The 27,846-nt window shown below is 44.3% G+C and overlaps 1 protein-coding gene across 1 annotated transcript in view; it reads right to left on the reverse strand.

Moving 5' to 3' along the window:
* Positions 1 to 14,740: 14,740 nt before the first annotated feature.
* slc30a2 (solute carrier family 30 member 2) overlaps positions 14,741 to 27,846 on the reverse strand; it is a gene marked incomplete at both ends in the record, with an annotated part of 72,610 nt that continues 59,504 nt past the window's right edge. Inside the window, 3 exons of the mRNA XM_084313778.1 lie at positions 14,741 to 14,886; positions 17,275 to 17,409; positions 20,878 to 20,983. Coding sequence (XP_084169904.1) covers positions 14,741 to 14,886; positions 17,275 to 17,409; positions 20,878 to 20,983 — 387 coding nt within the window. The remainder of the gene's footprint in view (positions 14,887 to 17,274; positions 17,410 to 20,877; positions 20,984 to 27,846) is intronic.

Consider the following 27,846-nt stretch of genomic DNA (forward strand, 5'->3'; position numbering starts at 1 on the left):
ACTGTGATGGGAAGTTCATTCCACCATTGTGGGGCAAGGACTGAGTTCAAGTTCTATGTGAGCATTATCTATCCATTCAAGTTCTATGTGTGTTGTAACTGGTGGACCTGCCCCTTCTCTGCTGCCTTTGGAGTGTCCAGGATGTAATCAGTTCCGTCTGTACCTGCCTGGAGAGATGAACGATGCTGCAGAGTCATCAGCGACGGCCCTACTTAACCAAGGAAATGGTTCCAGGTAGGGATGTCCGATATTATAGGCCTACCGATATTATCGGCCGATATTGGCATTCAAATGTAATATCGGAAATTATCGGTATCGAAAAAAAAAAAAAAAAAAATTTTATTTATTTAAAAAAAATAAAATTACATTTATTTAACCTTTATTTACTATGGATGCACCGATATGAAAATTCGCCACCGATACCGATTGTTCAACTAACACAATCGGCCGATACCGATATTTGTGGCAAAAAAAATATTTGTAATTTTGTTTTTTATATATATTTTTGTAATACTTTTTTTTTTTTAATGAAACTACTGTATATTTGTATGTGTATGTTTGTATTTGTAGGCCTCTTTACTTACTTAAAAAAAGGAAACATCAAGAAATATGTTTATGGTATTAATTCCACCATGCCATGTAGCACTATCCCTCTCCCAGTATGGTCTGGCGGCCTGCAGCTGGATACTATTGTCTCAACCAGAGCTCTCAACCAATGCAATAGAACAATTTTGATTGACAGTCGATTCGGCCAATTACGTCACACCGCTAGCACCCACCTCCTGCTGTTCTTACCACCAATCGGCAAGCGTTTATTCATTTTCTACTTCCGGGCATGCCGCCATTGATCTGCTTGCGAGAACCGAGAATCACAACAAGCTTACCGTAGCTAATACGTTAGCTCCCCAGCCCCGCCGACCAGCGCTCCACAGGATGACCAAACGAGGCATAATGATTTTACTGCAACGAATGTTATAATAAAACAAAGCCTTTCTATACATTTGTCTGATTGAAAACTTTATTAACAGATTGCAGAATGGATTGGGTACAACTCTCAGGGCTCTATGAGCAACGGAAGGAACTGAGCTAGTATGTTCGGGTAAATACTATGCTGATGTTATTGAACGTGTAACACTAACTATATGCAACGAATGTTATAATAAAACAAAGCCTTACATTTGTCTGATTGAAAACTTTATTAACAGATTGCAGAATGGATTGGGTACAACTCTCAGGGCTCTATGAGCAACGGAAGGAACTGAGCTAGTATGTTGTGTCATTTTAACAGCAGATACTTTCTTAAATGCCATCTTCCCGAGAGAGGGGTGTTGACGGGGAGCTCTGATGGGTTCGCTTGGTTGTGTTATTAGCATTGAACAGCTAACCGAAAGCTAGCGTTAACTAACGCCATAACGTTACCTTGGCTAAGGTTGGGGCTATTCATAATCCAGCAATAATGGCTGCAGACCTGCAAGCAAAGTACAGCAAGTTGGCAAAGGAGTATTCCAACGTAAATCACATTTTCACCAGTAACGTTAGTTTTTCCATCTCCCGGTAGCTCATGCTAGCTAACCTAGCTCACGTTAGCGGCGTCACTGAGCGACCACCTCGCGTACACAATTAATGACATGTTGCGGACAGCCATATCGGTGACAATGTTTAGCTTTCAGTGCCAAATGATAAGAGTCTGAAGCGGTGTCTCAAAAGAGAATGTTGAATATTTAGTAGTAACTTTGATGCAGTAGCTTGTGTGTGTGGGGGACTGGGGGCGGCGTTGTGCAGGACGCGACTGAACTTTTTTTTGCCTTTTGACGCGACACAAATTGATGGATATTTATCGGCTACTGCCATCGGCACATTCAAGCTTTTCGGCCGATAGGCCGATTGCAGTCAACAAGGCACTAATCGGCCGATACCGATACCCGACCGATACATCGGTGCACCCCTATTATTTACCCAGGCAAGCAAGTAAGAACAAATTCTTAATTTATTTATTGTCAAAACTATGCATAATGTTGTGTTCATTCCATGACAAGAGATATGTAATGTTAATTACCTGAAATTATTCTGTTTTTTGGGGGGGGAAACCCTGCATATATCGGTATCGGTTGATATCGGTATCGGAAATTAAGAGTTGGACAATATCGGTATATCGGATATCGGTAAAAAAGCCAATATCGAACATCCCTTAACCCTTTCACTCCCGCACTACCAAATGGTTTAACCCTTCCACTGTGACAATACGGAAGGTTAACCCTTTACTATCACACTACAGATAGTAAAGGGTTAACCTTCTGTAGTGTGGTAGTGAAAGGGTTAAGACCACAAGAACCATGCCGTTGGACAAACACCTGAGATTTCAAGTTTCCATTTGCTACAAAAGAGAATGTCTAAACAGAAATGTATGATGCAAAAATATGAAAACGAATAACAATAATAATAGTTTATAAATACATAAAGAAGTTGTGTGGTTTTCTCGTCCTCATTTTGTCCTTCAATGGTACATTTGAACCCTTAGTTGAACCAGCTAACAGAAAGGAAGGCAGAGTCCACATGAAGAACCTGGAAGAATGCACTCACACCACCTTCTCCACGACAGGGACTGGGTTCCTGGTTCGCGCACCTAACGCACTCCAACACATCCACTGGCTGCACCTCCAGAACAACTATTTGAGTACACCGGAGTGAGAGAAAATAAAGTTCTTCAAACACAGCCCCCTTATGAGAGCCACCTACAAAATATTTATCATGAACAAGTATGTATGTGTCCCATCGAGCAACGGCCTTGATTACAGTGTTTCCACTCAAAACTGGTGGAAACGTGGCCTGGTTCTCTAGACAGCGCCAATGTTCCAAGAATCCTGAACAGAACCGGTTTAAGAACCAGAACAAATTTGGTGGAAAAGGACTGAAGTGCCTAACAATCTCCCCACTCTGGCATCGCATGCATCATGTTACTGGGTAGATGACAGAAACAAGAGTAGTCGATATTGCCATAATGGTTCTAGAGGATAGGTTATAGGGTCACCAAAGCCAACATGTTTATCCCTCTAGGAGTCATGCATGTTCACAGCAAATATTTGTGACTGTACAACTAATAGATCAGATCATCATTTGAAAGTTTGGTCTGGTGGTGGCGCTAGAGGAAAGGTTATGCGGTGACCAAAATCAAAAGGTTTGTTCATGGGGTCATGAATATTTACAGATTGTAACTGTAACGGGTCAGGAGAGCTCCGGGAGGGTCATCAAAGAGAAGCCGCCTATTCTCGGTCCTTGCCCCCCCAATGGTGGAACGAACTTCCCACCACAGTTAGGACAGCCGAAACCCGACTAAATAAAAAATACAAAAAATAACCCTTATCCTAACTAACCTTACTGTCATGCACTTGTCCTAATATACTAACCTACATTGTAGCACTCAACATTTTGATGAACATTGTTACTCAGCTGATAGGGTGCTTCCTGCTGACTTGTCATACAAAACTTGTAAGTCGCTTTGGATAAAAGCGTCAGCTAAATGACTAAATGTAAATGTAAATGAGACACGCTCATTTTAATATTTACAGATTATAACTGTATGACTAACAGGTCAGGAGAAACGCTCATTTTAATATTTACAGATTGTAACTGTATGACTAACTGGTCAGGAAACATGCTCATTTGAATATTTACAGATTGTAACTGTACACAGTACATTTCGCAGAGTAAATTTTACTCAAACTGAGTACATTTTACTCAAAATTTACTCTGCAAAATTTACTGTGTATGACTAACAGGTCAGGAGAAACGCTCATTTTAATATTTCCAGATTGTAACTGTATGTCAGGAAACACGCTCATTTTTATATTTACAGATTGTAACAGTATGACTAACAGGTCAGGAGACACGCTCATTTTAATATTTACAAATTGTAACTGTATGACTAACAGGTCAGGAGACACGCTCATTTTAATATTTGCAGATTGTAACTGTATGGAGACATGCTCATTTTAATATTTACAGATTATAACTGTATGACTAACAGGTCAGGAGACACGCTCATTTGAATATTTACAGATTATAAATGTATGACTAACTGGTCAGGAGAAATGCTCATTTTAATATTTACAGATTGTAACTGTATGGAGACAGACACGCTCATTTTAATATTTACAGATTGTAACTGTATGGAGAAACGCTAATTTAAATATTTACAGATTGTAACTGTATCTATCACTAACTGGTCAGGGAACACGCTAATTTTAATATTTGCAGATTGTAACTGTATGGAGACACGCTAATTTTAATATTTACAGATTGTAACTGTATGGAGACACGCTCATTTTAATATTTACAGATTGTAACTGTATGGAGACACGCTAATTTTAATATTTACAGATTGTAACTGTATGGAGACACGCTAATTTTAATATTTACAGATTGTAACTGTATGGAGACACGCTAATTTTAATATTTACAGATTGTAACTGTATGGAGACATGCTCATTTTAATATTTGCAGATTGTAACTGTATGGAGACACGCTCATTTTAATATTTAAAGATTGTAACTGTATGGAGACACGCTCATTTTAATATTTACAGATTGTAACTGTATGGAGACACGCTCATTTGAATATTTACAGATTATAACTGTATGACTAACAGATCAGGAGACACGCTAATTTTAATATTTACAGATTGTACCTGTATGACTAACTGGTCAGGAGAAACGCTCATTTAAATATTTACAGATTATAACTGTATGACTAACAGATCAGGAGACACGCTAATTTTAATATTTACAGATTGTACCTGCATGACTAACTGGTCAGGAGACACACTCATTTGAATATTTACAGATTGTATCTAACAGGTCAGGAGAAACGCTCATTTTAATATTTACAGATTGTAACTGTATGGAGACACGCTCATTTTAATATGTTGCCCAGATGGTGGCGCTAGAGAGAAAAGGTAATTTCATCATATGGATTCTTTTATTTCAATTTACAAAATAATTCTTACCACACGTACAAATGAAATATCAAACATCACGGAAGTGATAAATGGGTCCAAATGTACACCAAACATTTACCACACACAGGACTTCATTATAGAGACTGATTGTACAATTAGAACACATGTATTTACACAAATATACACAAAAATCAAACACAAAAAATACATGAAATTTGGCATATTTACAATAGTCACACTTTGCATTTGTCAAACACGGAGATAATGATAACAATAAACGGCATTCTAAAACATTACAAGCTGCATCAGAAGTAATCTTTTTCAATCAGGAATGAATTGGAATACTGTACATAATCAAACTGTCAAATAACACTGCAGTTTCACACTGTAGCCGACTGTAACATGAGAACTGCAGCCGTGTGTGTGTATCAAAAATATACGTTAGCCTACAGTAAAATAATCGGTTGTTACATTCATTTTGTTTTGAACTTTGTCATCAAAGTCATTAGGTCCATATTTGTTCTTATTCCATGTGATTATTTCAAAAGCAAAAACTAATAATTACATAGATGTTAGATATTTACATTTTGATATATTTCCCTTTTTAAAAGTGTGGTGAAAATATAGGATTTTCAATGAGGAGTTTGTCTCCCCATGGCTAATCCCCTAACACAGATATTGAGACTGGCAGTCGAAGGAGGTCTTCTTACTGTACATAATCGGGTTAACAACAAACAACCATGCACACGTTTTGGTTCAGAAAGGATGTCTGGGCATCGTGTTCTGGTTTTCTGGCTTTCTCTTCTTTCAACAATGTTTCAGAGCAGGTTACAACATCAACACTTGACAGCAGACAGAAAAACACAACAAGAATGGTGACTGGCTGGCTGGCTGGCTTTTGACATGGCCATTGTGTATGTATGTATGTATGTATGTATGTATGTATGTATGTATGTATGTATGTATGTATGTATGTATGTATGTATGTATGTATGTATGTATGTATGTATGTATGTATGTATGTTGTATGTATGTATGTATGTATGTATGTATGTATGTATGTATGTATGTATGTATGTATGTATGTATGTATGTATGTATGTATGTATGTGTGTGGGGGGGGGGGGGCAAACCAGGGTCAAATACTATTTGCAAATATTTCTTAGTGTTTGTTTTAATCTGCTTGGAATACCAGATTGGTGATGTTTACTAATTGTGACAATTCAAATTGTAATATGCTGGTTTGGTCTGTGGTGGCTATTACGGACCATCTGGACCATTAAGCAATAATACACGAGAAGCCGTGGTATGTCATGAATATTAACGTTTCGGCCTGTGGCCTTTTTCAAGTGTCCTTGGGAACGCTGCAGGCGGTGTGCTGACTTTTTTTTCCACAACTTTACATATCTATTTGAGTCAAGCACCCGTGACTACACTTTGGATGTGCGTGAGTCTTTTCTACTATGTCATGAATATTGCCACGGCTGTGATGCGCCCGCAGGCCACGAGAGCGAAGCTCGAGTGCCATAGGCATCACACAGCTGTGGCAATATTCATGACATACCACAGCTTTTTCCTTTGCTTTTATACAGCAGGTTGCGCCGTCGGGGAAAAATATAGGATGAATACAGACAATTCTAGGGTCTTTTATATCGATTTCAGTGAACTTGCCGTAGAAAAGTAGTTCCTAAAGATGTCTCGCTGCTATGGAATTTCAAATGGAGTAGGCTATCAACAAGCTAACTACTGTAAGGACGTATTAGTCTAATGCAAGCGAAAGTCGGAGAAAGTCATCAGCACCTTAGACAGTTCCGGGAGTTGGGCCTGTGCAATGCCCAGGCCGTCCACTTGGTGGTGTTGACTTCATTGCGGCTTTTTTTGCGCGTCCAGCTCGTCTTTCGTTGGATTGGCAGCACGTCTAATAATGCTGTTCTTCTGAATACCGGTAGATGTAGGCCCGTCCTCTTTATCTATCCACTCGCTTATGGCTTATAGTATAACTGTTTATAGACCATGTTCTACATACTTAGTTTGTAGTTCCATAGTATAACTGTTTTTAGACCATGTTCTACACACTTAGTTTGTAGTTCCATAGTATAACTGTTTATAGGTATTGTAGACATCCCTATGGCAATGGGCTCAGGTTTCTTCATAGAGTGCTGCTCATCCTTATCCTTGGGACACACATATTTTGTGTTTTAATATTAATTCAGGGAATGGTCTAAACTATCTGGCCGTCGTTGTATTGTTCCACCATCCATCCTTATTTGTTATTCTGGTGTGTGATGTGGAAAGTTGAGTAGATCTGAGTCTGTGATGCCACAGATTACTTGTAAAAAATAATCTGATTACTGATTACTCCTTTAAAAAGTAATCTAGTTACTTTACTGATTACTTGATTATCAAAGTAACTTAGTTACTTTGAAAGTAACTAGGTTACGAAGTCGTCGTCGTCCCCCCTGCTGTTGCCACAACATAAGAATGACAACAGTGTTTTTTCTCGCTCTCTCTCTCTCTACCAAATCCATTCTGAGACAACGGACTCAGTGCGTACTCCGCAAGTCGCGCGTGACATGAATCTCTCTCTCACTCTCACTCTCTCAAATTACACTATAAAATGAACTGGATCGTTGATTTAACTTCATGCTGAAGCCATTCTAAAATCAGCTATAAACGTAAACATGTGTGTGTGGCTGTGTGCGTGCATGCGCGAGCGCACGTCCCATCTCCGGTCTAGCTGACTGTACCCCTGGCTCTCTTGTCATCAGCATTATGAGATAGTAACTAAATAGTAATGCACAGCCACTTGGAAAAGTAACTGTAATCAGATTACTGGCTTGTAAAAAGTAAGTAAGTTAGATTACTATTTACTGAAAAAGTAATCAGATTAGAGTAACTAGTTACTTAGTAACTAGTTACTGGCCTCACTGCTTTTCACATACTTAAACGTACATATGACTGTGCGTATTTCATGAATTGTATGCATTTGATATGAAGAGCTACAAATACAAACATGCACTCATCAGCAAAACTGAAGGGACGACACCTCAGAAGCCTTCTCCATCGGCCCCCTCGGGGGGGAAACACTTCCAAATGTGAACGAGACACTTTGAAGGTATTTAACCGTTAGCCTTTAGCCAAACTCTATCTCGGCTCATTAGGGAGCCACGTACTGAGGCTGATAGATAGATGAATATACAGCTGGATGGTGGGATAAGGCGACTCTAAGGGGGATAGAGACAGAGACGGATGGACAGAGCGAGAGATAGATGGATGGATGAACAATGCTGAAGCTAATCATCCGACTCCTCCACTAAATCATTGTGCCCTTTGAGCTGAATTTTCCTCAGAGTGAGAAAGTTGGTGGACGACGTGGTGAGACGCTTTCTCACTCTGACAGTAATCAATTCTCTCTCTGACCCAAACCCACCCCTCCGCTATTTGGCTCATGGCCTATTGCTGAGGTGTACATAAAAGACTTAGGGGTGAGAGAGAGAGAGAATCAACAGAATTGTAATTACCTCTCAGAGTTCTACAGTCAATACCAATGTATTAGAGGACCATAGAATCCCACCGACAAGCAATTACAAAGCTCTAAAGCTGCACCGGCCCGACCAGCCAGGCGCCAAGGATAGGGCGGTGACCTGCCAAAGTCAAACCACTGCCGGCACTTCAGCCATCAGACCGCTTTCAACTTTCAACACAAATTTAGAAAAACACAGCTGAGAAAATGCATTCTATATTTTAACTAGCATAATCCTCCGGAGATTGAATCCTCTACATTGTGTACACCTCCGGAGATTGAATCAACGCAATTTAGTATGATGCACAGTGAGAAAAGAGTAGTTGCGAGTATGTTGAAAAGACTTGAGAAGTTACAGCAGGGCTGTGTTTACTATTGAGATAGATTTACAAATAGCTTTTTGTGTTTGGGGCATCAGATGGGTGGGTTTCCTGCTTCAGAGACACAGACAGAATCATGCATGTTGTCAATTAATAAAAATGAAATACATACAATTGAAAAACTTTACTAAAATACTACATTTTAGAAGAAAAAAATGTTTGATATAACTTACTCATTGTCCTACTTAGCAAACCCCACCCATCTGGCACTGAGAATAATGGCCTTCTATTGTCATGAGAAACCAAAGTCTGCCAGATAGAATGATGTAACAGGTGTTATTTATGCTAACAGGACTAGGCTTGGAAGGAAGCCTCTACCCGCTCTCCAACAACGAGCCCTGTTCTTGCCAGCATGAAAGGTTAACAGCTCTACCGATCAAGCTAAATGATCCTTGAGCCTTGTTTGGTTTGGTGGAAGGGAGTGAGTTTAACTCGCCTTCTCCGACCCCGTTGCAATAGAACACTAGATTATCTTTTCCCAGAATGGAATGTGATGCATAGTCATCTTTGGTAGGATAGAGTGATGACACAATGGTATGATACTTCACTGGGATTCACTTTCAATTCAAAACAGTTGTTTATTTTCTGATGATAGAGAAATGTTTCTCAATTATTTGTTCAACCTTCTCATGCCAAAGTGTTTTCAATATTTGAATTTAGGAGAACATTTACTTCCTGGATGAATTGAGTTGAAAGTGACAGTGTTTTTTTGTTTTTGTTTGTTCTTTTTGTCACACAGTACCTAACTTCCACCCTCAGTAACAACATTAGTCTGGTACAGAGCAGCGCGGTTCAGCTTGACATTTGGGACATATCTATTCTAGACCAAAAGCATTTACAATACAGTGGGAATGCTAGCATGGTATGGTACAGTACGGTACAGGCCAGGTTAGACCACCAGTATGACTGATCCCGACCAGGAGCATCTCAGTGCTAACATTTTCTTTGTCTTAGCAGCGGCGTCGCGTGGGTAAAATAACAGGGGATGCCAAAAAAAAATTATTAATTTTTTTTTATTAAATATTTTTATTAATATATATATATATATATTTTTTAAGTCAAGCAGTCACCATGTACACTACAGTATGGCTCGGCGGCCAGTCAAACTTTCTTTTTATTTATTTAACAGATTGCAGAATGGGTACAATACAGTACGGCTCAATACACACAATTGTATAAGGGGATGCAGACCAGAGAAAGACGTTTGTCTTGTTTACATCAGGGTCATTAATACTGCTGGAGCATTGGTTCATTTTTGGTCAGATCTTTCCTTGCGCGATTTTGCGCGCCGCGTCGGAGCAAATTCGAGACACATATTCGGTTGCAAAAAGGTGTCCCACGGTCTCCTCTATGGCCGTGAATATTTTCACGCGGATCGGAATCACGGCGTGCCCGTGGGACACGTTTCCGTTTCTGCGAGTTTATTCCACGCTTTCGGCTTTCCTTTTCTAAGCATTTTCGGGGCTACATGTGAATGAGTAAAAGTTGCGGGACGCCCAGATGTTCCCACGATAGAAAGCTTGCGTGGAGCCCATAATAGGCTCACTTAATACAGCGTTTTTAAAATCATGCAACATTTTCAGGGTCGCAAGCCGACCTTTTCCCCTCGTTTTCGATGATGGAAGTGATTTAGGAAAAGCTTCGGCACGCCGAGAGGTACCCATGGATTTAATCTCGCGAGGATCGGGGCAATATTCGGCCCGTGAGAGCAGTCACGGTTTAATAAAAATGTCAAATGTGCAGAGGGGAGGCCAGACTACTTAGTCTGCTGACAGGCCCGTTTTAAGGTGTGGGCAGGGCTTTAGTCAGCTCGAATCTGATTGGCTAGTATTGGTTTTGGAGTCCACATACATGGGGAGGCTGGAGAAAGACACCTCCCCCTGCCTCCTCTCCAGTCTCCTCTGCTGCAGTGAGTCTGACAGTGTGTTAGAGAGAGTGAGAAGGAGAAGAGGGAGACATTAAAAAATTATAACAATTTTTTTTTCTTCATATTTCATATTTGATATTAATTCATATTTTTATAGGGAGGCCTGGCTTCCGTTGGCTTCCATGAGGATTCGCCACTGTGTCTTAGATGAAGCCACCTTTGCACTGTGGGGCTAAGTTGGCAAGGGCCAACTCGAAAACAAAACAACAACATTATTATTATTTTGTTTTATCCACTTTTTCTCCTCCTTTTTCTGTGATTTTTTTTCCCATCCCAATTTCCTCTCATGCCAATTCTCCCTCTCCTGTCTTGATCGTTGCTCGCATGTGCCCCCCACTGGTCGGTCGTAGGGAGGGTTGAAGAATCTATCGCATGTCCCCTCCGATACATGCAGAGTCAGCCCGCCACTTCTTTTCACCTGCCAGCGCGGACTCTCATTGGCGAGGTGTAACGTGTGGGAGGCTCACACTATACCCTCGCCATCTCCTGTCCTTGCTGTGCAGGCGCCCTGACCGACCTGTAGGAGTCGCTGTTTACAACGATCAGATTACCACCCATCGACTTCCCTCCCGCTGACTCTGCCAATTGAGTCAGTATGACGGCCGGCCAAGCCGGAGGCAACGCTGACAGCCGGATTCGATACCGGTGTCTCTCACGTTGGTGACGAGCGTAATGTCCGCTGCGCCACCCAGCCGCACAACAATTTTTAAAGATTCAGGGCATTGCAAGATTCCAATGATTTGACACATTTCTGAATACAACAGACCTTTAGGGTGGTGTTAAGGTGGGTTTAGGGTGGCGTTAAGGTGGGTTTAGGGTGGTGTTAAGGTGGGTTTAGGGTGGTGTTAAGGTGGGTTTAGGGTGGTGTTAAGGTGGGTTTAGGGTGGTGTTAAGGTGGGTTTAGGGTGGTGTTAAGGTGGGTTTAGGGTGGTGTTAAGGTGGGTTTAGGGTGGCGTTAAGGTGGGTTTAGGGTGGTGTTAAGGTGGGTTTAGGGTGGTGTTAAGGTGGGTTTAGGGTGGTGTTAAGGTGGGTTTAGGGTGGTGTTAAGGTGGGTTTAGGGTGGTGTTAAGGTGGGTTTAGGGTGGCGTTAAGGTGGGTTTAGGGTGGTGTTAAGGTGGGTTTAGGGTGGTGTTAAGGTGGGTTTAGGGTGGCGTTAAGGTGGGTTTAGGGTGGTGTTAAGGTGGGTTTAGGGTGGCGTTAAGGTGGGTTTAGGGTGGCGTTAAGGTGGGTTTAGGGTGGTGTTAAGGTGGGTTTAGGGTGGCGTTAAGGTGGGTTTAGGGTGGTGTTAAGGTGGGTTTAGGGTGGCGTTAAGGTGGGTTTAGGGTGGCGTTAAGGTGGGTTTAGGGTGGTGTTAAGGTGGGTTTAGGGTGGTGTTAAGGTGGGTTTAGGGTGGTGTTAAGGTGGGTTTAGGGTGGCGTTAAGGTGGGTTTAGGGTGGTGTTAAGGTGGGTTTAGGGTGGCGTTAAGGTGGGTTTAGGGTGGCGTTAAGGTGGGTTTAGGGTGGCGTTAAGGTGGGTTTAGGGTGGCGTTAAGGTGGGTTTAGGGTGGCGTTAAGGTGGGTTTAGGGTGGCGTTAAGGTGGGTTTAGGGTGGCGTTAAGGTGGGTTTAGGGTGGTGTTAAGGTGGGTTTAGGGTGGTGTTAAGGTGGGTTTAGGGTGGTGTTAAGGTGGGTTTAGGGTGGTGTTAAGGTGGGTTTAGGGTGGTGTTAAGGTGGGTTTAGGGTGGCGTTAAGGTGGGTTTAGGGTGGCGTTAAGGTGGGTTTAGGGTGGCGTTAAGGTGGGTTTAGGGTGGCGTTAAGGTGGGTTTAGGGTGGCGTTAAGGTGGGTTTAGGGTGGCGTTAAGGTGGGTTTAGGGTGGCGTTAAGGTGGGTTTAGGGTGGTGTTAAGGTGGGTTTAGGGTGGTGTTAAGGTGGGTTTAGGGTGGTGTTAAGGTGGGTTTAGGGTGGTGTTAAGGTGGGTTTAGGGTGGTGTTAAGGTGGGTTTAGGGTGGTGTTAAGGTGGGTTTAGGGTGGCGTTAAGGTGGGTTTAGGGTGGCGTTAAGGTGGGTTTAGGGTGGCGTTAAGGTGGGTTTAGGGTGGCGTTAAGGTGGGTTTAGTGTGGTGTTAAGGTGGGTTTAGGGTGGTGTTAAGGTGGGTTTAGGGTGGTGTTAAGGTGGGTTTAGGGTGGCGTTAAGGTGGGTTTAGGGTGGTGTTAAGGTGGGTTTAGGGTGGCGTTAAGGTGGGTTTAGGGTGGCGGGGCGGGGCAATGGTGGTGGAAGTTCCTTTACTAGTAAAAGTAGAAATACCCAGATAAAACAGTGCTCTGGTAAAAGTAAAGGTCCTCCATAAAAGATTCTAGTTAAGTTGAGAAGTATTTGATATTGAATGTACTTAAGTATCAAAAGTAAAAGTATGCATTCTACACAATGTGTGTGTATCCCAGTGGTCAGAAGCATTCAAGCCTCCATCCACTGACCTCTAAAGGTTATGATAAAGTTGTATGTGGCATTTATGTATATATGGTCCAGTTATGCTGCTCTGATTATGTCCTCTTGAAGTTGTCAGGCTTCACATCTTCATACGTTTTTGTCATGTTTTCTATGAAAAAACGTTTTCTTCAAAGTAACTAGAAACTGATGGGTTCATATGAATGTAGTGGAGTGAAAAGTACAGTATTTCCATTGAAATGCACTGGAGTAAAAGTACAAAGTTCCCTAAAATGAAAATGCTAAATAAAGTACCAAAAAGAGTACAAACACTTTTTTTACTCTCCACCACTGTCTCGATTTGATTGATGTTTGATTGACATCCTAGAGAACCTGCACGTTTACATTTATTATAAAGATGGGTGGGGGGTTCAAAGTGTTGTAATTGTATTGGACAATTCTTTTGGTGTTAGCCTTCAAGTGCAGAGTGACGCATCTCACACAAGTACTTTCCCCACAAAGAGAAAAATGTATGCCCCCCCCCCACACAGCCCCCACCACTCCTGAATAGCCTAAAAAAAATTTGCCTCTTTTCCATTGCATGGTACCTACTCGACTCGACTCTACTCTACTTGCTTTTGGTACCTGGTACTAAGGGCCCTTTCTCTCCGTCTGAGTGATTTTAGTGGCCAGACACCACACTCCTCTCAGCCAAACTTATTGATCTCTTAAATGTATTTAGTTCCTATCTGTATTGATAATAAATGTTTTTTTTTTTTTTTTAAACTTTGACCAGTCAGCTGGTTCTTTTTAGCGTTTATCGCTTTTTCTTCGCATTCATACTTGGTCAAGTTCGACCGACAGAAGCAGGCTGAAAGGGTTCAGATGGGGGGGAAGACACTCTGGGAAAGGCACGGCTGCCGTCCGGGATTCGAACGCGCTCAGCCCCAGATCCGCGCGAGCGCGGTTGTCCACGGCGCTGAAATAGCACTCGCGGTACGTGGTGAGCTACTGGAGCTCCCCTGATAATAAATGGTTTTAAGTCAGGCAATAAAACAAGCAGTTATTTTTTTTTTTTTTTTTACTTTCGGGTTTTTTGTTTGTTTTTTGTTTATTTATTTTTTTATTTTTTTATATACATTTATTATTTGAACGGCTTAAGGCTATATCTGTAATTGATGTTTGTTTGTTGTTGCATATTTTAAATAAACTTCAATCAAATCAAAATGTATATTAATCATGAGGATCTATCCACATGCAGACAAAAGGGGTCAAATGGAGGGGGGGGGGGTCGTTAAAACGCTATTATTGGTAATAAGCCACAGCAGACCAATCATCTCCATTGACAACAAGACACATCAATAATCTTAATATTTTGTTGAAACAGAGTAAATAATTATGAATCCCGCTCCAGCTCCCTTCGTGGAAATCAGGCTGATCGTGGAACAAAGCTGACCTTGGTTATTAACACTGAGACGCTCTTGGAGGAACCCAGCTCAGCTCAGACCAGTGCAGTCCAGTCAGTGGGAGTGATGGCTCAGTGTGTCAGTGTGGATCAGTCCATCGGGTCCTGGCAGAGTGAGCAGCGGGGCATGTCCTCACAGTACGGCTCCAGTTGGATGGTAGTACTGTGGAAACCAAACTTAGTCTGGAGGAGATCTGTGGCTTCTTTCAGCACGCTCTGAGGGTCTGCGTTCTCCTCTGTTGGGGGGGGGGGGGGTGATGAAGTGAGAGAGGAGAGAGTGGAGTGAGAGAGGAGAGAAAGGAGAGGATGGAGTGAGAGAGCAGAGAGTGGAGTGAGAGAGGAGAGAGAGAAGGAGAGGGTGCAGTGAGAGAGGAGAGAGAGAAGGAGAGGATGCAGTGAGAGAGGAGAGAGTGGAGTGAGAGAGGAGAGAGAGGATGGAGTGAGAGAGGAGAGAGAGGAGAGGATGGAGTGAGAGAGCAGAGAGTGGAGTGAGATAGGAGAGAGAGAAGGAGAGGGTGCAGTGAGAGAGGAGAGAGATAAGGAGAGGATGGAGTGAGAGAGTGGAGTGAGAGAGGAGAGAGAGGAGAGGATGGAGTGAGAGAGGAGAGAGTGGAGTGAGAGAGGAGAGAGAGAGAAGGAGAGGGTGCAGTGAGAGAGGAGAGAGATAAGGAGAGGATGGAGTGAGAGAGGAGAGAGTGGAGTGAGAGAGGAGAGAGAGGAGAGGATGGGGTGAGAGAGCAGAGAGTGGAGTGAGAGAGGAGAGAGAGGAGAGGGTGCAGTGAGAGAGGAGAGAGATAAGGAGAGGATGGAGTGAGAGAGGAGAGAGTGGAGTGAGAGAGGAGAGGATGGAGTGAGAGAGGAGAGAGATAATAAAAAAATAAAAAACATTGGTCCACTAGTCTGCACACTTATACCCTAGGTCTAGGAAGTGTCCTCAGGAGCAGTAAACAACAACTTGTATACGGATGCTGACGTTTTGAGATCCACTTCCTGCCTCGAGTCCTCAGGGCTAATTATATACATAACATTTGTATTGATTGGAAAGGAGGACCATGTAGACTTAATCGAACACAAATAACCCTCAATAAGGATGCCATTTCATTTAGCTGGTCAGACAAAGTGAGGACCATTACACTCAACCATTCGATTATGTTGTTATATCCCTTTGAGCTTCTCTGATTGGTTAGAAGGGGGAGCCTCACTGTGGAATTTTGGAAAAAATTTATGAGACTAATACTGCCCTACTCAACTGAACTCTACTCAAATCTACTCCACTTTACTTAAAGGAACACTCATTTTAAGAAATACACTTATTTGCCATTCGAACAAAAAGATTGATATCAGTTTCATCTATGTGTGTGTCAGTTTTTTAGTTGTTGTTGATGTAGCATTTCTTCACTTTTGAGAGAGCTAGGCTAGCTGCTCCCTACTGCTACCAGTCCTTGTGCTAAGCTAGGCTAGCGTGCACCTGGACCTCTCTCTCTAGGGCTACTGGAGACACAGAGATTAAACCAATGTCAATCTTCTAGTCTGACTCTGGGGGAGATGGCAAGTACTGTAAGTGTATTTCCCAAAATGTGTTCCTTTAACACTATTATATTCTACTCTGTGCCCTGTGTACACCGCACAACCGCGCGGGTAATGTCAGTTTTAAACTGTATGGTGGTTAGAGGCCCAGGAGGTCAGAGGTCAAGGATGTTAGAGGCCCAGGAGGTTAGAGGTCCAGGAGGTCAGAGGTCCAGGAGGTCAGAGGTCCAGGAGGTCAGAGGTCAAGGAAGTTAGAGGTCAAGGAAGTTAGAGGTCAAGGAAGTTAGAGGTCCAGGAGGTCAGAGGTCCAGGAGGTCAGAGGCCCAGGAGGTCAGAGGTCCAGGAGGTCAGAGGTCCAGGAGGTCAGAGGTCCAGGAGGTCAGAGGTCCAGGAGGTCAGAGGCCCAGGAGGTCAGAGGTCAAGGAGGTTAGAGGTCAAGGAGGTTAGAGGTCAAGGAGGTTAGAGGTCAAGGAGGTCAGAGGTCAAGTAAGTTAGAGGTCCAGGAGGTTAGAGGCCCAGGAGGTCAGAGGTCCTTAACCTTCAGATTACCAGACGACTGCTCTACCTCCTGAGCCACTGTCTAACCTTAACCTTCAGATTACCAGACGACCGCTCTACCTCCTGAGCCACTGTCTAACCTTAACCTCCAGATTACCAGACGACCGCTCTACCTCCTGAGCCACTGTCTAACCTTAACCTCCAGATTACCAGACGACCGCTCTACCTCCTGAGCCACTGTCTAACCTTAACCTTCAGATTACCAGACGACCGCTCTACCTCCTGAGCCACTGTCTAACCTTAACCTTCAGATTACCAGACGACCGCTCTACCTCCTGAGCCACTGTCTAACCTTAACCTTCAGATTACCAGACGACCGCTCTACCTCCTGAGCCACTGTCTAACCTTAACCTTCAGATTACCAGACGACCGCTCTACCTCCTGAGCCACTGTCTAACCTTAACCTTCAGATTACCAGACGACCACTCTACCTCCTGAACCACTGTCTAACCTTAACCTTCAGATTACCAGACGACCGCTCTACCTCCTGAGCCACCTCCAGCCTATTGTCCTGTCTAGGTACAGGAACAGTGTCTTACCTATAGCCAGGTGAACAGAGAGGACAGGTTGTCCTACTGTCAGGGCCCAGAGCTGCAGACTGTGCACGGCCTTCACTGCTGTCAGAGACAGAAGCACCTCCTTCACAGAGTTAAACTCTATGCCTTTAGGAGCCCCTGGGAGGTGATGGTTAAACACAACATGACAGGGTTAACATGGACAATAGAGTAGAACCTCATTCATCTGAACCTCAAGTTATGAAATTAATGAGTTATGAACTGACCGATTAAACAACCTGGCCAGATATTATGTTAGTAATTACGTTAGTTATAATTAAGCAATAATACACGAGAAGAACCAGTGGAATATCAGGAATATTGCCACGGCTGTGATGCGCCCGCAGCCACGAGAGCGAAGCTCGAGTGGTATAGGCATCACAGAGTGGCAATATTCATGATATCCCACTGGTTCGAGGGTATTATTGCTTTTATACAGCAAGTTGCACAGTCGGAAAAAATATAGGATGAATACAGACAATTCTAGGGTCTTTTATATCGATTTCAGTGAACTTAGCGTAGAAAAATTGTTCCTAAAGATGTATCGTTGCTATGGAATTTCAAATGGAGTAGGCTATCAACCAGCTTGGCAACGCAAATTAATTACGTATTCGTCTAATTTAACATACCTATTAACTATAAACGAGTGGATAGATATAGAAGACGGGCCTACATCTAACGGTATTTGTTGGCGCAGCAGCCATTACCAGCAAAGGTCTAGATAGCCTTGGATTAATACTACGGAGGAATAAAAGACGTTATCTATCCACTCGTTTATAGTTAATGGGAACGTTAAATAAAATGTAACGTTGTCCTCGGAGTAGGTCATGTTGACAGTTTCCGTTTGATGAATGTTTTTTCTGTGTTTTTTCTCCCATCCCAATTTAGTCGTTATGCCAATTCCCCCCTCCCCTTCCTGGTTGTTGCTTGCATGTGCCCCCCACTGGTCGGTCTAGGGAGCCCTGAAGTGCTCAGATGCTTCCTCCGAGATATAGGAGACAGCCAGCACCAGCTTTTCACCTGCCAGCGCGGACTCTCATTGGTGAGGTGTAACGTGTGGGAGGTCACACAACCCTCACCATCTCCCTCCCTCGCTGTGCAGGCGCCCTGACCGACCTGTAGGAGTCGCTGTTTACAACGACCAGAATACCACCCCACCGGCTTCCCTCCCGCTGACTCTGCCAATTGAGCCAGTATGACGGCCGGCCAAGCCGGAGGCAACGCTGACAGCCGGATTCGATACCAGTGTCTCTTGCGTTGGTGACGAGCGCTTAGTCCGCTGCGCCACCCAGCCGCCCTGCAGTTGAAACTTTCTACAACATTCTAAAGCCAGCGCAGTGGTATATTCATGGTGATTTAACCATGAATATACTCACGGCTTAGAACGCTCTCGACCAATCACTATGCGTGGTCGGACCTACCTGTTGTATAATGTTAGATATTATGTTAGTTTTTAATATTTTCCCCAAGCAGCCATTTCACATGCAGGCCGTTCCATATTCCACATTGTATCATATATAAACGTGTTTTCTGGCAAATATCACACTATTGAATATGTTTCTTCCTCTAGGGCTCATGAATATTCACAGCAAATGTTGTGACTCACTGTACAACTAGAGATATGGGTCAAGAGATATGCTCCTTTGATTTGGAAATGTTGTCCTGATGGTGGCGAAAGGTCATGGGGTCAATAGGTGTCATCAATTATGGTTAAATAATGCTTATTCAGCACTCTGCATGAGTTAGGCTACCTAAGGGACACATGTCTTCAACTTTACAATAAGGGTCACAAACAACATTAATGAGTGGCTAATTGTGGTTAAGTAGTGCTTATTAAGCACTCTTGTGCATTTATTTAGTGTTACTTATGAGATAAACGTGATTAACATGCACACCATTAGTTAATGATTACTAGAGTCATTAGTTAACTATTAGTTATTTAATGCTTATTACTGTGTTATTTAATGTACCCTTATTGTAGAATGCCACAGAAGACACCTCTACTTCCTTAGGCGCCTAAGGAAGTTCCAAGTGAGTCAGAAGATCCTCAAGAACTTCTACTCATGCACAATAGAGAGCATCCTGACTGGCAATATCACCTCCTGGTTTGGGAATAGCACTGCACAAGACCGTAGCAGACTACAGAGAGTGGCCCGTTCGCGTCTATGCCAAATACAACAGCGTTCGGTTTCCGGGTTCCTCTGATTGGCCACTAAGCCCACGTGACCGTGCGCTAGCACGCCCCCCTTATCGCCCACTCTCGCGCTGTGAAGCGGAAGAGCCAGCGGGCTGAGGCGGTGGTTTCTCCCCGGCTCCGTGCGCCGCTGACTCGGTCCAGCTCCAGCAGCAGCGGCCGTCTTCTCTCCGAGGCGGCTCGTTCTTATTAATCCCCCATTGTTCAGGTCGACATGGTCGCACAAACACCCGTTGGAGGAGTAGTGGGGGAGAAATGAATGAATGAATGAATGAAAACTTTATTTAACAGATTGCAGAATGGGTACAATACAGTACGGCGCAATACACACAATTGTTAAGGGGATGCAGACCAGAGAAAGACGTTTATCTTATTTACATCAGGGTCCCCCATTTCAATTCATATCGACATTTATGACATACACAACATACATGACATTAACATGTCTGACGAGCACAGAGTTGCCAGTCGATAATTCTTGCTATTTAAAAATATTCCTCTTCTTCTCCCCCACTACTCCTCCAACGGGTGTTTGTGTGACCATGTCGACCTGAACAATGTTAAGAACGACCGCCTCGCCCCCGCTGGCTCTTCCGCTTCACAGCGCGAGAGTGAGCGATAAGGGGGGCGTGCTAGCGCGCGGTCACGTGGGCTTAGTGGCCAATCAGAGGAACCCGGAAACCAAACAGCGTTGTATTTGGCATAGACGCGGCCCGTTCAGCTGAACGCACAATTGGAGGGGGGCTTCCCACTCTCCAAGACATTTACAACAAGCATTGCAGGGGAAAGGCTAAGAGAATAATCAAAGACTCCAGCCACCCAAACAACTGCCTCTTTGAACTGCTGCGGTCAGGCAAGCAATACCGGAGTCTCATGGCCAGTACAGAGAGACACAGAAGGAGCTTCTATCCCCAGGCCATCAGAATGCTCAATGAACAATGAACAATAACAAACCATCAATACACCCACAGCACACACATCCACACGCACACACTCACTTTAAATAAACAACACACTGTAGCACCCACTTTACCCACTTTAGACACTAACACACTTTATATACTATATTTATATTTATTGGTAAGGAACCTCATTGCACCTCAACACCAAAAGGTGGCACCACAAGCTAAGCTATACCTCACCATTTCTACACTGTACTGTACCTGCACTGTATATACTGTACATACTGTATGTAGGTATATTGAACATTTTGTTGTTTACACTTGTTTTTACGTACTTGACTTTCTATTTTATACTTATATTATACTTATTTTATACTATCTTGTTATTATCTAGCACACTCTCAGGAGCAAAACATAAAGAAGCATTTCATGCAAAGTATTCTGTATTTCTGTATGACAACTAATAAAGACACTTGAAACTTGAGAAGACACCTTCCATCAGGATCCTGAAGACGTCGCGCAGAATGGTGACGGTGGTGCACAACACAAACACTGAGAACAGAAACGTACACATGGGGTCTGCTATCTTATACTCCGGCTGAGAGAGGGTGAGAGAGAGAGAGAGGGGGGGGGGTAGAGAGAATGAAACAGAGAGACAGAAAGATTTTTTTTGATTTTAGAAAAACATTTATTTACATAAAATCACTACAAGGTGTGTCTCAATGCAGTTACATACATACACATTGTATCTCACATCATACATGTGTTCTTATCACTCAAAAACCACATGAGATTTCACATAAAAACAGTGTTAAAACACAGTTGCCCCTCTACAACACAACAAATAACTTCCTTGAAACTCCACCGAAACACAAATTCATCAATATTATTCATTAGGGAGTAAAACCTAAAATCCACTCTAACCCTGGCTCTTACCAATGCTTTAAACATTGGCATCAGCTCACCACCTAAGCCATTCTCTATTTGTATTTTTCTGGTCTTATAGATGGCCATTTTGGCTTGACCCACAACAAAATTCAACATTTGCTACTTCATTACATTGTTTTTTTTGTAACCAGCCCCAAACACAAAAGCTATTTCACTCCAACTCTCACCACATTTCAAAAACGAACAGACCTTCAAGTCTTTTGCATTCTAAAAAACAATGAAAGATTGTTTCTGGCTCCTGACAAAAAGGACAACAAATTGTTACAGTGGGGTTTAATTTAGCAATAAATCAATTAACTGCTACTGCCCCTTTCAAAATCCTCCACTGAAGGTCACCTGTCCTTTTGTTTAGCGGTGGCTTATACAGCACTCTCCACACTGGTGTACATGTATCTTGTACCCTCAGTCTCTCTCTCCACACAGTGTCTGTTCTTCCACTCAATTGAGATTTATGCAACGCTTTGACACAATACTTATACAAATGTTTCCCATTTAACATACAGGTTCGTAGGTAAGACATATGAGCAACCCAATATGGGTCCAGTCAGTCATGTTTGGTCAATTTCAATACCCAACTCAGGGAACGGATCCCACTCGTCAGGACTTTCTGTTCCACTGGAGTATTCTCGTAACATGACTTGTTCCTCGGTGCTCAGTTTTTCAGTCCATGCATTTAAAATGTCTCTGGTATGACGGGATGACCTCAGACCCAGTAGAGAAGCCACTGCCACCGTGTTGTGAAGTCCTGGCCCAGCTACATCCACTACATGCCTCAGTTTTACTGCCCCCACTGAGCACAAACGCTGGACAAGCCCAGGGCCCTCATTTATCAACGTTGCGTATGCACAGATATGTGCGTAACCCGTGTGTTCTGAAGGGCCAGATTAACACGAGAATATACGTTTTATTATTTTATATAACTTTTATATTATTTATATATATAAGCTATATACCTTTAAGCCTCCGTTTGAATCATAGCATTATTCGCTTTCCTCATTGGACAACGCCCTTGGCATTGACGGCGCCAACAGTCGCGCCCCCCAGACAAGTTCAAAGACGAGTCCGGACAAGTTGAGACATGCCCTTGGCCAGCGCATTGATTCCGGACAAGAGATTCGGTTGCGCCCTAGAAATCACTCTAAGTATATATTGTGGAAGGCGCAGCAGCAGTAGTGTGAAACTAATGTAGTGTGCAGTTCGTCCGAAGTTCGGTGTGCAGCAGTAACGTGAAGTGAAGCGTGAACCTAGTAACTAGTGTGAACCTTAGCAAGTGTGTGTGGACTTAACGTAATTAGTATCAGAACACGAGGTGAACCTAGCAGCAGAACTATTGGACATGTGAGCAGTGGAACCTACCCGCGGTGTATCGTTACGGATAACTAGTAGCTCCTTAGATACGACCTTGATATTGTAGAACCATTGTTGGTGGATTATAGTGAATTGTGCAAACGTAGTAACGTGGAGAAGAGCATCGTTAATACCATTTCCTAGTTCTAAAAATCTCCTAAAAAAATACAAATGTTTCCTTAAAATTCACATCTAAAAGCAAAGCTGTGTTAAAATGCCAGTATGCAGACTTGTGTTTAACATTTGCAATAAACACATTGCATGATACCATTGAGTGATCAGAAAAACCTACAGGTATTATCCTGCACTCCTTCACAGTACTAAAATTATGTTTTAAACAATAAAACCTATCTAATCTGGCCATAGAAAAACGACTCTCTCTACAATGAGTCCAAGTGTATTGTCTTTGTTTATCGTGGATTCCCCTCCATACATCAATTAAATCATTAGTGTTCACAAGCTGCTTCATAGCTTGTTTTGAAGCAGGATGTGGTTCACTGTGGTTCCTATCTATCTGATCATTCTCCGTACAATTGAAATCACCTCCCAAAAATAAAGTCTTCAGGCTCACACTGACCTAAAACTACTCCAATTTCACTTAAAAACTGAACCCTGGTAGATCCTACATTTGGAGCATAAACAGTTACAAAAACAATATTAAAAAGCTCATATTTGGCTTTAACTACCAACAACCTACCCTTAATATTTTCTTCCACAACGAAAGATTTTGTCATACAATTTCTGGAGAAAAGGACAGCCACGCCTCCACTACTGTTACTTAAGTGGCTTAAAACAACGTCCCCATCCCATTCTCTCCTCCAGTCAGTTTCATTTAAAGGGTCACTGTGCGTTTCTTGAATCATCATTACATCGCATCTCTTCAATTTACAGAGTTCAAACAGGCTTGCTCTCTTCTCATATCTCTGGCTCCATTTAAATATTGAGTGTGGAAACCTTTATATCACTCATGATCTCTAAAAGGAGAAGAAGAAAAAACTGGAAACGTTCTAAACTACCTGGATTCTGGTTTCCCTTCATTGTGTGTTTTATTGTGCTTCTGTACAATTATCCTCAGCCTAAAAACCTCCTGGGAAGTGTACCCCCCTTATTCCTTGTTCTCATTTGAATTTTTGCTGAGTTAACAAACATCTCCTCATCTTCAAAATACTCTCTAATTTGTACTTTCTTCATGTTTTTTGTTTGTTGCAAGAACTTTTGAATCTCTTTGACTGTATACCGTTTCTTCTGTTGTGATTCAGGCACTCAACAACCTCCTCCCCCTCATCCATGCTGGACAAATACTCTCTTTCTGCATCCTGCTCTACCTCCTCCTAACTCTCTTTGACAACACTTTCTTCTCTTTTTTCAGCCTGAGAGCCACTATTGTCACTTTCCTTTTCCCTTTCAGCTGACTCAGGTATATCCTCCCCCACCCCACCACTGTTGTCATCCAATGTCTTGCTGTTTACATTATTCATCACATTCGACTCTTCCTCTACTATTCTACTGTCACTTATTGTCACATTTTCCACTGTCTGGCTGTTTTCATTATCCACCACATTCGGCTTTTCCCCTCTCTTTCTCCGACGCGGTATTGGAAGGACCGAACCACCTCTGTTCTCCCCTATTAGAGGCGGCACGGTGGTGTAGTGGTTAACACTGTCGCCTCACAGCAAGAAGGTCCAGGGTTCGATTCCCGCTTGGGGACCAGGTTTCCATGATGCCAGGTACTCAGGTGGGGTATCTCCCAGGCCTTTCTGTGTGGAGTTTGCATGTTCTCCCCATGCTCGCAAGGGTTCCCCCCCTGATAAGATAAAACCCAATGGAAAGACATGCACAACAGATCGCTAACGCTGTGGCGTCCTTGGCGAAGACGGACAGGAGCACTTGGATTGGTCCCCGGGGCGCGGCTCACGTTGACGCCCTATCTGCTCCCGGCTGCCCATGGGGGGAAGGACAACGGGATGGGAAAAGTGCAGAGAGACATTTCATCTGCGACTCAGTGCATGTGTGTGTGTGTTCCTGTGGGTAGCCCATCTCGCGTGTGTGTGTTAAACTGCATGACAAATAAAGACTTCTAGTCTAACAATTATTATTATTACCTCGCAGTCGCCACTGGTTGAGGGGGGAGCAGCGTCTCTCACTCCTCCATCCTCTGTACCATGGCTCTGCTCTGTACCTGCTGCACTGCTCGCAGCTCTGCGCTGCCACACTCCTCCCCCTTCTATACCTGCGCTGCGAGCAGCGCTGCGATCCTCCTGGGGCGGAGGCTGCCTCGCCTCTCTCCCCGGACAATCGCGCACTATATGTCCCTCCCCCCACACCTTCACCATCTTCAGAGCGGACCGTACAGAGGCCTCCGGGAAGAGCATCGGCGGGGGTGTCTGTCTTATGACCAACAACGGCTGGACTAGCCCTAAGGAGGTACAGATACTCTCCCGTTCATGCTCCGCCAACATGGAACACCTCTCGATCCAATGTCGCCCCTTCCATCTTCCACGCGAGTTCACTGCAGTAAGCATGACTGCAGTATACATCCCTCCCCAAGCGAACGTCGGCAGGGCGCTGGCGGAGCTACACGACCATCTAAACACACATCAGATCAAGCATCCAGACGCGGCCATGATTGTAGCCGGGGATTTCAATCAGGCGAATTTGAAAAAAGTCATGCCGTCTTTCTTTCAACACATCGTCTGCTCCACAAGGGGAGGAAATACACTCAACCACTGTTACACCCCGTTCAGAGCCGGCTACAAGGCTGTAGCGGCTCCACCATTGACAGGGGCTACAAGCTCATCCGACCACGACTCCATCTTGTTATTCCCCGCTTACAAACAAAGATCACGTGACGCCGTCGTGTCACGTGAGGTAAAAAGATGGACCGACCAATCAGAGGCCATGCTTCAGGATGCACTCGATGACGTCGACTGGGGAATGTTCGAGGGAAGCACCAGTGACGTCAGCGAGTTCACAGACACCGTTGTGAGCTTCATAACAACACTCGCTGACAGTATTGTCCCCACAAAGAAGGCGAGGGTGTTCCCGAACCAGAAACCATGGGTGGACAGTACTGTCAGAGCAGCTCTGAACTCTCGCACCACTGCTTATAACCTTGGCAGAGAGTCAGGAAACATGGAAGAGTACAAGACAACAGTCTACACTCTGCGCAAGGCTGTTAAACTTGCTAAGAGGACGTATGCTGACAAGATGGAGGCACAAATGGCACAGAATGATACAAGAGGCTTATGGCAGGGACTGAGGACAATAACTGACAACAAAGTCAGCGCCCCCTCAATGGGGAGCGACGACGCCTCCCTCGCGGACCAGCTCAACACCTTCTACGCGCGGTTTGGTGCAAACAGTGGCGCTGCTAGCTCAACGGCTAGTGACGTCACTGGCGCGCCGGCTGTTGTGGAGGAGGGGGGGGGGCATCCGCGGGGGGGCGGGGACGCTCTCTCATTGACGTACACAGTGTGAGAAGAGCATTTATGCAGGTGAACACAAGAAAGGCGGCTGGCCCAGATGGAATAACAGGACGCATACTTAAGTCCTGTGCTAACCAGCTAGCCCCTGTGTTCACCACCATATTTAATCGATCCCTGAAGGAGTCAGTCTGCTTCAAGATGTCCACCATTATCCCGGTACCAAAGAAACCCTCCCCAGCAGGTCTCAATGACTACAGACCGGTGGCACTCACCTCTGTGGCCATGAAATGTTTCGAGAGGCTGGTCAAGGATCACATTTATGCCTCCCTCCCCAGTGATATGGACCCTATGCAATTTGCATACAGGCCAAACAGGTCCACTGACGATGCGGTCTCCCAAGTACTGCACAGCACCCTCTCTCACCTGGACCGTCAGAAGGGGGGCTATGTGAGACTGTTGTTCATTGACTACAGCTCAGTGTTCAACACCATAGTCCCCACCAGACTGGTGGACAAGCTGATCGAGCTAGGTCTGAGCTCCGCTCTGAGCGCCTGGATACTGGACTTTCTGAGTGAAAGGCCCCAGGCGGTCAGGGTGGGGGGTCAGACCTCCAACACCATCACCCTGAGCATCGGGTCCCCCCAGGGCTGTGTTCTGAGCCCCCTGCTGTACTCACTATACACACATGACTGTGTGGCCAAGTTCAGCTCCAACTCCATAGTGAAGTTTGCGGACGACACAGTGGTGGTGGGGCTGATCTCGGACAACGACGAGAAGGCCTACCGGGAGGAGGTTGAGGTACTGGAACACTGGTGCCAGGACAACAGCCTGCTCCTGAACATTGGTAAAACCAAGGAGCTGACTGCAGTATACATCCCTCCCCAAGCGAACGTCGGCAGGGCGCTGGCGGAGCTACACGACCATCTAAACACACATCAGATCAAGCATCCAGACGCGGCCATGATTGTAGCCGGGGATTTCAATCAGGCGAATTTGAAAAAAGTCATGCCGTCTTTCTTTCAACACATCGTCTGCTCCACAAGGGGAGGAAATACACTCAACCACTGTTACACCCCGTTCAGAGCCGGCTACAAGGCTGTAGCGGCTCCACCATTGACAGGGGCTACAAGCTCATCCGACCACGACTCCATCTTGTTATTCCCCGCTTACAAACAAAGATCACGTGACGCCGTCGTGTCACGTGAGGTAAAAAGATGGACCGACCAATCAGAGGCCATGCTTCAGGATGCACTCGATGACGTCGACTGGGGAATGTTCGAGGGAAGCACCAGTGACGTCAGCGAGTTCACAGACACCGTTGTGAGCTTCATAACAACACTCGCTGACAGTATTGTCCCCACAAAGAAGGCGAGGGTGTTCCCGAACCAGAAACCATGGGTGGACAGTACTGTCAGAGCAGCTCTGAACTCTCGCACCACTGCTTATAACCTTGGCAGAGAGTCAGGAAACATGGAAGAGTACAAGACAACAGTCTACACTCTGCGCAAGGCTGTTAAACTTGCTAAGAGGACGTATGCTGACAAGATGGAGGCACAAATGGCACAGAATGATACAAGAGGCTTATGGCAGGGACTGAGGACGATAACTGACTACAAAGTCAGCGCCCCCTCAATGGGGAGCGACGACGCCTCCCTCGCGGACCAGCTCAACACCTTCTACGCGCGGTTTGGTGCAAACAGTGGCGCTGCTAGCTCAACGGCTAGTGACGTCACTGGCGCGC

This window comes from Notolepis coatsorum (assembly GCF_963971535.1).
Source record: "Notolepis coatsorum genome assembly, chromosome: 5".
NCBI lineage: Eukaryota > Metazoa > Chordata > Actinopteri > Aulopiformes > Paralepididae > Notolepis > Notolepis coatsorum.